This window comes from Pan paniscus, chromosome 12, assembly GCF_029289425.2.
Source record: "Pan paniscus chromosome 12, NHGRI_mPanPan1-v2.0_pri, whole genome shotgun sequence".
Taxonomy (NCBI): Eukaryota; Metazoa; Chordata; class Mammalia; order Primates; family Hominidae; genus Pan; species Pan paniscus.
The window spans coordinates 29,264,250-29,278,091 of record NC_073261.2 but is presented as its reverse complement, the minus strand read 5'-3'; the positions used below and the strand labels follow the sequence as shown (position 1 = coordinate 29,278,091).

Below are 13,842 nucleotides of genomic sequence, written 5' to 3'. Positions count from 1 at the left end.
AACCACTATTTGAGGCAGTTTGTTATGCAGCAAAACTTAGCCGAAACTATTACCTTGCTACCTTGAGTGCTGGTGTAATTTCCCATCTCATGGAGTCACAGAGTTTTCTTGCCAACTGCAGTGAGTTGGCAAATGGGAATGATCACTAGCCTCAGTGTGTTTTCTGATCCACTCCATCCTGTATTATCATCTGCGAATACCGTTTTTCCTTTAAATGCAATGTGTCTTTCAAAGCTGACTTGAATTTCTCACCTTTCGAGTTACCTGCCATTTGGACTCACTTATTTGGAGGAGATATGTAAAGACCCAGCGTAATACCTGTATGCTCAGTAAAAAGTATTTGCTGGTACTCCTTCCTGCCCGTCGTGTGACCTGACTGCTCTGGGCTTCTGGGGGCTCCCCCTAAACTCGCTCCACGAAATGACCCCTCCAACCTGGCACGCCCGCTCTCCTACCTTCGCCCAGGGCTGGCCGTTATCTCTGTGCTGTCACGCGGGGAAGTCCCATCTGAACTGGGGCCTTATGACCTTCGGTAATTTTATTCGAACGTAGCCTGCGTCCCTGCCTCGAATCTGGTTCCTGCCCTGAAGGACCCTTACTTAGCACTCCTGCGGGCTGCCGGGACCCCACGGCCCCGCAGGCGGAGAGACTAGGCGCGATCCCTGCGCGCCCCTCCTTCTCTGGAGCTTCAGGGGGCCGGCCCTCAGGGGGCGGGGCAGCATCGCGCGCAAGGCCTGCCGGTTGCTCGGGGTCGTACGACGCACTTTTCCAGCTCGAGCCCTCACAAGGCCGTGGGTACGACCGGAAGCCGCAGGTGGGTGAAGCGGAAGCGCTTCAAACCGGGATGTTGCGGGCCGTAGCGCGTGGGCGGCCGTGGGGCCTTTGGCGCGCGCGGGGTCTCTGGCGGTGGGTCAGGACCTGCGGGTCGCCTCCGCCGGTGTTGAAGCCTCCTGTGTGCACACTTTCTCCTCAGCACTTGGGACGACCTAATTTCACTGTTAGGAACGGTTGATCCCGAACACAGGAGGGAGGGTAAATATCGTAAAACATGTTGGACGCTAGCTGTGTGCACGCCCCCTGGGAGCCAAAAGGGCGAAGTAAAACATCCACACGACCGTAATGAGATTCTGAGTAAGTTGTATATCATTAGAGAGGGGACAAAATAATAGGGTCTTGGCAAAGTCTTATGAAGAAGCTGCGCCTGCCTAGAAAGATAGATGGGACTGTGCTGTTTTCGCTTTCAGTTCAGTGATGGGGAGCCGTGTTTGGCAGTGCAGAGGTAGCGAAGTGTCCCAAGAACATGGAAGGTAAGGAAGTCTTCCGAGGAAAAACGTCATAAAATTAGTCATTGAAGGGTGAGAGTAGAAAGATTCAAAGTGATTTTGAAGGAACAAAATTTAACCAGACCTTCAAAGGCTTGACACTATCCCAACGACTATGAAATATCCTGAAATACCGTGCATTACTCAGTCGGGGTCTGATCCGCTACTGGAGCATAGAATAAAAAAAGAGGGGCACACCTGTGCCAGATGAATCCACGCCTTCTCTAGGGCAGAGAGGGTATCCCGGCTTAAGAGCAGGGGCTCTCCTGAGTTAAGGAAGTGTCTTCCCCAGAGCCCATTCCGTCAGACGTTCATATCATGTAACTCAGTCCTTTTCTGATTATGTATTCACCAAGCAAACTTAAGAGTTGGCTTGTCACTAGTCCTACAGTGAATAATTGCACAGGCTCATCTGAATATCTGATAGATGGTCTGTAGTTCTCTTTGTAAATCAATAAGCTGGCAGTCAGGGATTTTTGGACATCCCTTTGTTTTCACTTTTTCTCACTCTGTGATTTTTTCTTATCTTTCGGGGTTCAATTGAAATGTCACATCCTCACTGAGGTCTGTTTATTGGTTTATGTGTTCAGGTGCTTAGAACAGCTTCTTGCATCTTTTCTCACATGATGCCTTTTCAATGAGGCTTAGCCTAACAACCCTATTTAAAATTGCAATGTAAGTTTTCTCACATACACAGTTACAATCCTCCCTTTATCAGCTCTACATTTTTTTTTAATAGACTGAATCTCGCTCTGTTGCCCAGCTCATCTCGGCCCACTGAAACCTCCACCTCCCGGGTTCAAGCGATTCTCCTGCCTCAGCCTCCCGAGTAGCTGAGATTACAGGCGCCCGCCACCACACCCAGGTAATTTTTGTATTTTTGGTAGAGACGGGGTTTCACCATGTTGGCCAGGCTGGTCTCAAACTCCTGACCTCAGGTGATCTGTCCACCTTGGCCTCCCAAAGTGCTGGGATTACAGGTGTGAACCACCTCGCCCGGCCATCTACTTTTTTTAATAGCCCTCCTTATCACCTTTATTCATTTGACTCACTGATGAATCCCAAGTGCTAAGAACAATGCCTGTCATGTAATTGATGAGAACTTTGTTGAATTAATACCTTTGTTGTGTTTTATTCACACTGTATATACAATACCTGGATGAAGAGAGATATTTTGAGCACTATTAAAATACATGCATTGGCTCAATACATGAATTGGATCAATTCTGGAACCCTAACAAGATCACATTTTTGACCAAAGTCAATATCTTGGACTATAGTTAATTTATCAAGGTAAATGCCACTTTGATGTGTCTTGGTTAGGAATCTTTGTTCACTTGAGGGAATACATGGTATATGATAGGAACAGTAAGCACAGAATAGAGATGGGAAAGGGAGAACCCTGTCATAACAGTTAACATTTCGTATTTGCCAAACATGAATGGCTTATGCATATTAACACATTTAATTCTCTCAACCATTTTATGACGTCTGAGGCCACTGAAGCAGCTAGAGGTTAAACCACTTCCCTAAAGTCATTAGTAAGTGGCAGAGCCAGGATTAAAAATTTAAGTCCTTAACTACTTTGCCATCCTGCCACACTCTGCACATACAGACAAGAGTAAGAGCCTTAATCTTAGGAAAAGATATTTCACAAGATCTTTGACAATCTCCATATCCACAGACACCATCCAGCTTATTAGTGACCACCACTCCTATTTGTTACTTTCTCCTTTAAGGCTGCCCCTACCTCAACTCTGGATCCCAGTACCATCACTTTCTCAAGGACCTCCCTTCTCCAGTGTTGCCCTCTCTTGACTCCCCTACCAGCATCTAAACATGCTCAGATCTATTGCATCTTAAGTCCTCTCCTAACTCCACATTCCTTTCTACCTACTGCCCTAGCTTTTCCACTTCACAACTAGAATACCCTCATTGTATCCACCTTGGGCCTCCTATTTACTCAGTACATCTGGTTCTTACCAAGATCACTGATAACCTTCTTGATACTGTTTAATAGATCCTTTTCAACCCTCATCTTATTTGCTCAATCTTCGGCATTTGGCACTGTTGACCATCTTGTCTCCTTGAAGCTTCCATAATAGCATATTTAAAATTTTTCTGCCTTTTCTTCTATCCTCAGCTTCCTTTGGGAGCTCTCCCTCCTTCTTCTGTATCTCCGTTAAATGTTGCTGCTCTTCAGTCTTATGTCGCAGGCCCTTAAATCTTCTCACTGAACCACCTTCCTGTGGCCTCAGTTACCATCCATTGAGCTCTGTGCCGTTGGCTGCTAGTTCAACACAGTCAAAATGAACCAATGATCTTAACCCCATACTTCCTCTTCCTATAAAATCTGTCCTAGGAAATTTCACCTCTTTGCCAGGCCAGAAATCAGGGCATAATATTAATAAAATAGCACATATTGTGTACTTTCTTCAATGCCAGGCACTCTTCTAACCACTTTATATGTGTTAGCTCATCAGACTCAGCCTGATAATATGAGATGAGTCCTGTCATTATCCACATATTAGATAACAAATCTGAGGCATAGAAAAGTAATCTGCCTTAGGTCATTCAACTGATAAAGGATAGAGTTGGCATTTGAATGAGGGCAGTCTGGTTTGAGCTTGTAATCATTATATCATAAAGGACATGATGCTTGACTTCTCTCTCACCCTAATTCAACCTATTGCCAAGTATTGTACATTCTCCATGCTTAAAATCTCTAGGCGGTGTCCCTGAAGTATAAATCCAAAGCCTTCATGCCTGTAATCCGAGTGCTTTAGGAGGCCAAGGCAGGAGGACTGCTTGAGCCCAGGAGTTTGAGACCAGCCTGGACAACAAAGTGAGATTTCATCTCTACAAAAAAAAAAAAAAAAAAAATAGCCAGGCGTGGTGGCACATGCTGGCTAAAGGGGGAGGGAGGATTGCTTGAGCCCAGGAGGTCGGGGCTGCAGTGAGCCGTGATCACACCACTGCACTCCATCCTGGGCAATAAAGTTCAAGCATTTCACTTGGATTTAAGGTTCTTTATAATCTAACATCTACTTCTCTTGCCTTATTAACTCCCCATTCTTGTATTCCTAATAACCAGCCAGTAGAATTAAATTATTTGCATGGGTCCTATCTCCTTTTCCACTAAGCTGTTGCACATTGTTAGAATTCTTTTCTTTATCCCTTTTATGTCTCAGCTTCAATGTCACATCCACTAATTAGAGCATTAGATGGCCCTCTACTGTACTTAACACCTATCACAGCATTTAGGACACTGTATTTTAATTATTGCCTTACTTGTTTTTTAGTATCTCCCACTAGATTGTGGAGGTACTTGTTTCTTGAAGGCAAGGACAGGTTCACCTTCTTTTCTTTTTTTTTTTTTTTTAGACGGAGTCTTGCTCTGTCGCCCAGGCTGGAGTGTAGTGGCCCGATCTCGGCTCACTGCAAGCTCCGCCTCCCGGGTTCACACCACTCTTCTGCCTCAGCCTCCAGAGCTGCTGGGACTACAGGCACCCGCCACCATGCCCGGCTAATTTTTTGTATTTTTAGTAGAGACGGGGTTTCACTGTGTTAGCCAGGATGGTCTCGATCTCCTGACCTCGTGATCCGCCTGCCTCGGCCTCCCAGAGTGCTGGGATTACAGGCATGAGCCACTGCGCCCGGCCAGTTCACCTTCTTAATGTCACTCATATCCATCCCCTTCTCTCTCTCTCTCTCTCTCCTGCCGTACTTTAGGCCCTTATTATCTCTAGCGTGGACAACTGCCTTAGTCCATTAACTGTTCCCCCTGTTCCTAGTCCATCCTTTATTTAATCCATACTCAACCCTGCAGAGGCAGATTCGCATAACAGCTGAGTTAACACTTCCTGTTTAAAACTTTGGTGGATCTTAGCTGCCTTTTAAAAAGTCCAAATATTTTGGTTCATTACATGAATTTATCTCCTCCCATTTTCTATCTCCTTATTACCTTGTACCTAGTAGGCACTCCATAAATACTTGTTGAATGAATATGGTACTGTGTCAAAGTCAGTCAAGCAGAACCAAGAACAAAGAGGTTAACCAAAGCAATGCAGTCTCGGTTGCGAGGCTTCCTAGGACAGTATAGCCATAGGCTTAAGTGGAAGTCGAAGACTAGTAGTGTAACTCTTTCTCTTAGGAGGGAATCCCCAAACATACCTTACTATTAGATGACTCTTTGTCTTTGCATATGCCTGGACTATGCTCCTCGACCTGGCAAACTTATCAGATTTGGTGACTCAGTTCAAGTATTCCTTCCTCTATTAAACCTCTCCACACCTTTCTAGACAGAATGTAAACTGATTCAACTTTTTGTAGGTTAGTTTATAAACTATAACAAGAGTGATGAAAATATGAAGACTCTTTAATCTAGAATTGTACTTCTAAGATATTACTTAACTAAATGATTTGGGGCCAGGTGTAGTGGCCCATGCCTATAATCCCAGCACTTTGGGAGGCTGAGGCAGGAGGATCACTGAAGCCCAGGAGTTCAAGATCAACCTGGGCAACATAGGGAGACCCCCATCTCTACAAAAAATTTAAAAATTAGCCAGGCATGGTGGCGCATACCTGTAGTCCCAGCTGCTTCAGAGGCTGAGATGTGGAGATTGCTTGAGCCCAGGAGGTCGAGGCTGCAGTGAGACAATTACAGAGTGACACCCTGTCTTAAAAATAAAAAATTAAAAAGCCTAGCTACCTAGTTATGAACTTTATTTCTTTATTTAGAACCAAACTCTTAACCTCAAGTTATACACTTTAATAATCCATTCTATTCCCAGTTCTTCAACCTGAAGGAGAATTATATTCTAAGAAATAGAATTGGAATAGAATGATTTAAGACCATAAGTAATCAAAATACTTCATTTTCATAGCTAGTATTTTCAACCTTTTGCTGCCTAATATTTGATTAGCAATGGTAACATGAATAATGTGGAAAGCATCCAAACATAATGAATTTATTCTTAGCCTTTGTATATAAACCTGCATACTCCCAGTTGCCTCTCTCTCTGACCTCAAGGGTTCATCCTAAGTTAATATTGATCTAAATAAAAGTTATGCTGCCAGTAAATCATATATCCCAAAGTCAAACAGGAAATTATTTTTAAAGTGTTATAAAGACATAATGAAAGCTTTCCACAGAAATGTTCATGAACACATTGTTGATAACCAGAAAAACTAGAAGCCACCTAAAATTACAGACTAAGAGACTGAGTAAACTTGTTAACAATGGAATATTTAACAGTCATTAAAGCTGATGCAAAATAGATTTAATGGGCCAACGCAGTGGCTCATGCCTGTAATCCCAGCACTTTGGGAGGCTGAGGCGGGCAGATCACCTGAGGTCAGGAGTTCCAAGACCAGCATGGCCAACATGGTGAAACCCCATGCCTACTAAAAATACAAAATTTAGCCACACAAGGTGGCAGGCATCTGTTATCCCAGTGAGGCAGGAGAATCGCCTGAACCTGGGAGGCGGAGGTTGCGGTGAGCCAAGATCACGCCACAGCATTCCAGCCTGGGTGACAGGGCGAGACTCCGTCTCAAAAAAAAAAAAAAAAAAAATATATATATATATATATAGATTGAATGCCAAATGAAATAATAGTATGGGGAGGGAAATGTGTGTGCGTATACATGCTTAGAAATAAAATGGGTTTACACCAAAATGTTAATTGTGATTAGGACTATCAATGCTTTTATTTTTTTCTTCTTGCTTGTCTGTATTTTCTCATTTTTCTCGATGAACATTTGTTACTTGTGAATTCTACATAATTTGGCTTTTAGATATAGGTAATGTGGCTGAGTGCAGTGGCTCGTGCCTGTAATCCCAGCACTTTGGGAGGCCAAGGCGGGAGGATTGCTTGAGCCCAGGAGTTTGAGACCAGCCTAGGCAACATGGTGAAATCCTGTCTGTAAGAGAAAAAAAAAAGATATATTACATAATGTATTTGCAGCAGACTTATTGTTTGAAAACTGTGAAATTATTTCAACTGAAATTATTTGAAATTTGTCTTCATTTATTTCTTTTGAATACTTGGTTATAGCATTGCTAAAGACTAATTGTAAAGCTAAAAGCCAAAAGCAACTTCACTGGATACTTAAGAGATAAGTTTGGATTAAATAACCGATAATTGATAGTTAGAAAATAGAATTTAATGTTCCTTTTCTCGATGAATTAATTTGTTTGTCTTCCATTTTTAAAAGCATGCTGATCCCATTTTCAATGAAGAATTGCTTCCAGTTACTTTGTAACTGCCAGGTCCCAGCAGCTGGCTTTAAAAAAACAGTAAAAAATGGGCTCATTTTACAGTCAGTTTCCAATGATGTCTATCAAAATCTGGCTGTGGAAGACTGGATCCATGACCATATGAATCTAGAAGGCAAACCAATTCTATTCTTTTGGCGGAATTCTCCCTCTGTTGTAATTGGTAGGCATCAAAATCCTTGGCAGGAATGTAACCTGAATCTAATGAGAGGAGAAGGTATAAAACTGGCTCGGAGAAGAAGTGGAGGAGGAACAGTCTACCATGATATGGGTAATATCAATTTGACTTTCTTTACAACCAAAAAAAAGTATGATAGAATGGAAAATCTGAAATTAATTGTGAGAGCTCTGAATGCTGTCCAACCCCAGCTGGATGTGCAGGCTACCAAAAGATTTGACCTTTTACTTGATGGACAGTTTAAAATCTCAGGAACAGCTTCTAAGATCGGCCGGACTACTGCCTATCACCATTGCACTTTATTATGTAGTACTGATGGGACGTTCTTGTCTTCTTTGCTAAAGAGCCCTTACCAAGGGATCAGGAGCAATGCCACTGCTAGCATACCTTCCTTAGTGAAAAATCTTTTGGAAAAGGATCCCACTCTGACCTGTGAAGTACTAATGAATGCTGTCGCTACAGAGTATGCTGCTTATCATCAAATTGATAATCACATTCACCTAATAAACCCAATGGATGAGACACTGTTTCCTGGAATAAATAGCAAAGCCAAAGAACTGCAAACTTGGGAGTGGATATATGGCAAAACTCCAAAGTTTAGTATAAATACTTCCTTTCATGTGTTATATGAACAGTCACACTTGGAAATTAAAGTATTCATAGACATAAAGAATGGAAGAATTGAAATTTGTAATATTGAAGCACCTGATCATTGGTTGCCATTGGAAATACGTGACAAATTAAATTCAAGTCTTATTGGCAGTAAGTTTTGCCCAACTGAAACTACCATGCTAACAAATATATTACTTAGAACATGTCCACAAGACCACAAACTAAACAGTAAATGGAATATTCTCTGTGAAAAAATTAAGGGAATAATGTGATTCCAAGTAAATGTCTTAATACAGTTTCAATTAGAAAATAAAATGTCTCATACTTGCACATTGTATGTCAAAAAAACCTAGTCTCTTTTAGTAACTTCAAAAAAACAAAACAAAACAAAACACAACAACCTAGTCTCTTTCAGTAACTTCTCCCCATCTGAAATTATTTATCACCTATCCCTATCTGTGTATTTCTTCTGACCTCTAGGATCCTCTTTCTTCTCTTTCTTCCTTCATTGATTTTATTTTATTTATTTCATTTATTTATTTTGAGACAGAGACTCACTCTCACCCAGGCTGGAGTGCCGTGGTGCGATCTTGGCCCACTGCAACCTTTACCTCCTGAGTTCAAGTGATCCTCATGCCTCAGCCTCCCGAGTAGTGGGACTACAGGCTTTTGTCACCATGCCCAGCTAATTTTTTCTATTTTTAGTAGAGACAGGGTTTCACTGTGTTGGCCAGGCTGGTCTCGAACTCCTGGCCTCAAGTGATCCACTGGCCTCAGCCTCCCAAAGTGCTGGGATTACAGGTGTGAGCCACCATGCCCTGTCTGTTCATTGATTTTAATACCTGGCATGTATTTATATTTCAGCTGCTGCTGCTTTTACTCTCTTGGGGCTATATATAATATTGGACACTCTGACCTCAGACTTAGTTCTCTGTTTTTCTTACCTCTCAGAGATATAACCCAGATTTCTTGCCACCTCTCCTCATATCTCAAACTCTAAAATTCTCCCTTTTAGTTATATTTTCTTATCTTTCTACTCTCCCACTAAAAATCAAGGCTGTTGCACTTTTCTAAGCTCTTAACCCTTCCCTAATCTCTCCTTGCATCATTTCCCTTCTATCCCAGCCTGAAATTTACTTTATGCTTTACTTTCTTACCAGTATTCTCATTTGCTTCTCTCCTTTGACCTTCTACCATAGCCACTTTTAAATTTTAGTCTAAACAATTGATTTTCTACTCCTTTTGGCAGGTGATGCTGGGGGGAAAGATCATATAATCATTGAAGATTAGCCCAATTTGATATTTATAATTTTCAACTTATGTATCTTTCTGCTGGTGTCAGATTTAATTCATCTCTGGTTGAGTTCCCCTCATTCTTAAGGGAAATGTTTCCACTCTTCTCAAGCTCAGAATTTCACTACTCTTACCTTGTCACAAACCTTGATTCATAATTTGGTGAGAGTTGAGGCCTTCAGAAATGAGTCCCTCCAGCCCCCATGGCCCCCCTCCTCCCCTCTCCACTCCCTTTCTCTTCTTTCAAGACAGGGTCTTACCCTCGCCCAGGCTGGAGTGCAGTGGCATCCTCATAGGTCACTACAGCCTTGAACTGGGCTCAAGTGATCCTGTTGCCTCAGGTTCTGGAGTAGCTGGAACTACAGGTGCTCAACACCATGCCCAGCTCCCTCTTTGTTTATGAGTTATTTTCTTTTAATATATATCAGTAGTTCCAGGCCCCATCCTTTTTTTATTTTTAGGAAGAGCAGGCATGGACACAGGGTTTTGCCTACAATTGATTATCTCAGAGTGGGGGTAGGGTGAGTGATTTTATTTTTCAAGGTGTTCTTGGGACAAACATGATTGGCAGTTTAGCAGGTTTAATGGGCAGGTCCTTTTGTTATTTAAAAGCAATATTAAATACCAAGTAAACACAACTTTGAAGAGATTACTCATGAGCATTTCACACTTGTTACCACCTATGAAAATTATTTTTTGAGAAAGGTTAAAAATCCTGATATAATGTGCTTTGGTGCAGTAATACCATGTTTCTCCAGAGAGAGGATATCATCAGGCAAAGGGTGTTAAGGGCTTCGAGTTCCAAATTGGAAATTTGACCAAGTAACCCCTGAAACATATGGACTCAAGGTATGTTTTGCAGTGGTTTCCCCAGAACTTTCTGAATGTTTGCATATGGGGATGAGAGAGGAGTCAAAATGGCGCCTATATATATATAGTCTTATTTTTTTGAGACAGAGTCTCATTCTGTCACCTAAGCTGGAATACAGAGGTATGATCTCAGCTCACTGCAACCGCTGCCTAGTGGGTTCAAGTGATCTTCCTGTCTCAGCCTCCCAAGTAGTTGGAACTACAGGCTTGCACCACCACGCCTGGCTAATTTTTGTATTTTGAGTGCAGACAGGTTTCACTATGTTGGCCAGGCTGTTCTTGAACTCCTGACCTCAGGTGATCTGCCTGCCTCAGCCTCCCAGAGTCCTGAGATTACAGGTGTGAGCCACTGCACCTGGCCTTTACTCCTAGATTTCTTATGAGATTGGATGGATGGGAGTATACATGGGGAGTAGGGGAGTGTATATCAAAAGTTTGGTTGGGGTGTATTATATTTGAAATGTTTGTGTGCTTCTGAGATGTCATACAGGCAGTTGAATAACTCCAACAAGACGTCTTGGCTTAATTTATAAATTTGAGGGCTGACCGCATATAAATAGTATTTTAAGTCATGAGAATGAATAATTTTAGACTTTTACAATTCATCTAAAGTTTAAATTTTAAACTATTAAATATTCAGCATCTGGGTCCCCTTATATGTTTGCGGACTTCTCCACCTGGTAGGAGGTAGAGCCTACTCCTTCTATGGAAACAAAAGTTTACTATACTCTTTGCTGGCCTTCCTTGAAGCTCAGACGTGGGCACATGACTTAAGCTGTGCCAATCAGATGCAACTGCTCCATATTTTGAATTAGACACTAGTGATGCAGAACATCTGGAATGATGAGAACCCTTCTCTGGAAGTAGCGACAGGGGCCTGAATTTCTGGGGTAATGAAGGCAGTGAGGCTAGCGTGATAGTTTCCAAGCCAGTGATATCAGTGGTGTAGGCTACTGCATCCAGCCCTTGCATCAGTGTCAGCAGGGGTGTCATCTGATTAGTTCTGGGTAGTGATTTTAGATGTGATTTTTCACTCCAAAACCTCTGTGTCTCAGTCTATAGCTCAACTACCTACTATTATTATAATAAACCCCTTTTTTGCTTATATCAGGTAGGAGCAGTTTTTGTTGTTTTTTACTAAGAACACTTAACCATGTAATCACTTAGCTAAAGAGTGTGAATTAAAAAAAAAAAAAAAGTTACTACCTAGTACCTAGCTTGGGAGAACTTCGGTATTTAAAATGTAAGAAGAATGGAGGAAGAGAGTGTGTTTCATGAAAGTCAAGAGTTTCAAGAAGGGAGTAGCCGACTGGGTCAAATGCTTCTGAAAGTTCACATAATACGAGAGTTTAAAAGTGCCCATTGAATATGGTGGTACAGAGATCACTGTTGACCTTAGCAAAAACTATTTCAGTGGAGTAACTGGGGCAGTAGCCAGACTGAAGTGAGTTAAAGCAAATAGGTGGTGAGAAAATAAGAAAAAAAAAAAAAACATACAGAGAACACTCTTTGAAGAAATTTTTCATGAAGAATGAAAAAATAGGGTGGCATCTGGCTCGAGATGTGTGTACTAATAGGAATGATGCAGTACAGCAGGAGAGATTGCTCTAAGGCCCAAGTCCTTGTGGAGGCTAAAGGAGCTCAGGTCAAGGTCACTGCTAAAAATCTGGCCATCATCCTTATATATTAGGAATACTGACTCTAATTTTATAAATTTGATCTCTCATTTTTTTAACTTAGTTTATGTTTCCTTTTACTCAAGTTTTGTATATTTACATGACCAAGTCTTTTGCTCTTAAGAGTTCTGGGGCTTTCTGTTATACTCAGTTCATTAAGTGGGGTTTTAAATATATATATATATAAATTTTTCATTAATTAGCTCTGTAATACATTTAGATTTCTTTATATGGTGTCAACATCATTACAGAAAAATTTCTTTATGCGGAGTAAGACAGAGGCCTTAATGTTATTTTTTCCAACCATTTGTTGAGCTCTTTCTCCACTAACTTAAAATGTCACCTTTATTACATATTAAATACTCATTCATACACAATTTCTCTCTTTCAAATGTGTTTCTGGACTCTTTTATTCTATCCCACTGATTTATTTGCCCATGCCTATGCCCATACATTTTTAAGAAAATTATTGTAGCTATGTCTTTATAGCTGGTCAAGCAAGTCTCCTGGTGTTACTCTCTTTTGTCATTTAATTTATAAATTAAGTTAGCGAGTACTGACATTAAGTCTTCCCATTCAGGAATACAATTTGTCTTTCTAGTTACCCTAATTTTCTTTTATGTCCCTCCATAAAGCTTATAGTTGTTCATATAGTTCTTAACACATTTCTTGATATATTTAAGCTGTACCTGGTAGGCTTCTGGTGCTCTAATTAGATCTGGGGATAGAACTCCAAATATCTAGAATGGATAGCATGTCTATAGACTCTTTTCTTTAAATATCACTATGTCTTAGCCAGGATTTTTATAGAAGTTGGATAAAAGTTAATTGCACAGGGTTGTGGATTGCTAATTCTCCATAGTAACAGATTCATATGCTTTAGAAATCAGAATTGTTATTTTAACATGAAGGTAAAGAGGCCTAACACATGTTCTTACCTTAATTAAGAGCATGTTCTTACCTTAATTAAGAGCCACTCCATTTCCACGTGGCATCGGGTACTGGGCAAGATAAGCAAAGATACTCTGCAGAAAGGAACTTCGGATCAGGCCAACACTTGTTCAAGTGTTTTCCTGAGACCCTGAATTTCCATATGATACAGCTTAGCAAATTAGTTTGAGTCTAAAATTTTTCAGATTCAATATTATCAGCACCTGAACCTGAAAAGATTTAAAAAAAAAAATCAGGAACTGTTCTGGAAGCCCTTCCTGGCCTTTTATGCCAGCTCCATCTTGTACCTACCAGCTGGCCCACAAAAGGAAAACAGTGTCCAAGGCTTGCCCAAGACCACTCTATCCAACCTTGTTCCCATGGTCTCTACCTTTGGTCCTCTACACTGTTTTAACTCTGTTGAATAGTCCTCAGATGTCACATTTATATGTGCACTCTCCAATACTGAACACTGGTACTATAGTTTTCCTCTTACATATGTTAGCTTAGCTGGGTTTTTTTATTTGTTTCTTTTTTTATTTTGAGATGGAGTGTTACTCTTGTTGCCCAGGCTGGAGTGCAATGGCATGATCTCCACTCACCGCAGCCTCCACCTCCAGGGTTCAAGCAATTCTCCTGCCTCAGCCTCCCAAGTAGCTGGAATTACAGGCATGCGCCACC

General features: G+C 41.3%; 1 protein-coding gene across 8 annotated transcripts; it reads left to right on the top strand.

Moving 5' to 3' along the window:
- Positions 1–459: 459 nt before the first annotated feature.
- LIPT1 (lipoyltransferase 1) lies at positions 460–13,711 on the top strand. 8 transcript variants are annotated; one of them, XM_034953681.3, is made up of 3 exons: positions 460–814; positions 2,062–2,187; positions 7,542–13,711. In XM_034953681.3, exon 3 carries the CDS (start codon positions 7,543–7,545, stop codon positions 8,662–8,664), a length of 1,122 nt encoding a protein of 373 aa, XP_034809572.1. In that variant the 5' UTR covers positions 460–814; positions 2,062–2,187; position 7,542; the 3' UTR covers positions 8,665–13,711. The 8 variants fall into 8 exon arrangements, with proteins under 8 accessions (XP_034809572.1, XP_014199381.2, XP_034809569.1 ...); XM_034953678.3 differs by lacking the exon at positions 460–814 and adding an exon at positions 823–1,131; XM_034953676.3 differs by lacking the exons at positions 460–814; positions 2,062–2,187 and adding exons at positions 823–1,131; positions 1,245–1,307.
- The last annotated feature ends 131 nt before the right edge of the window (positions 13,712–13,842 follow it).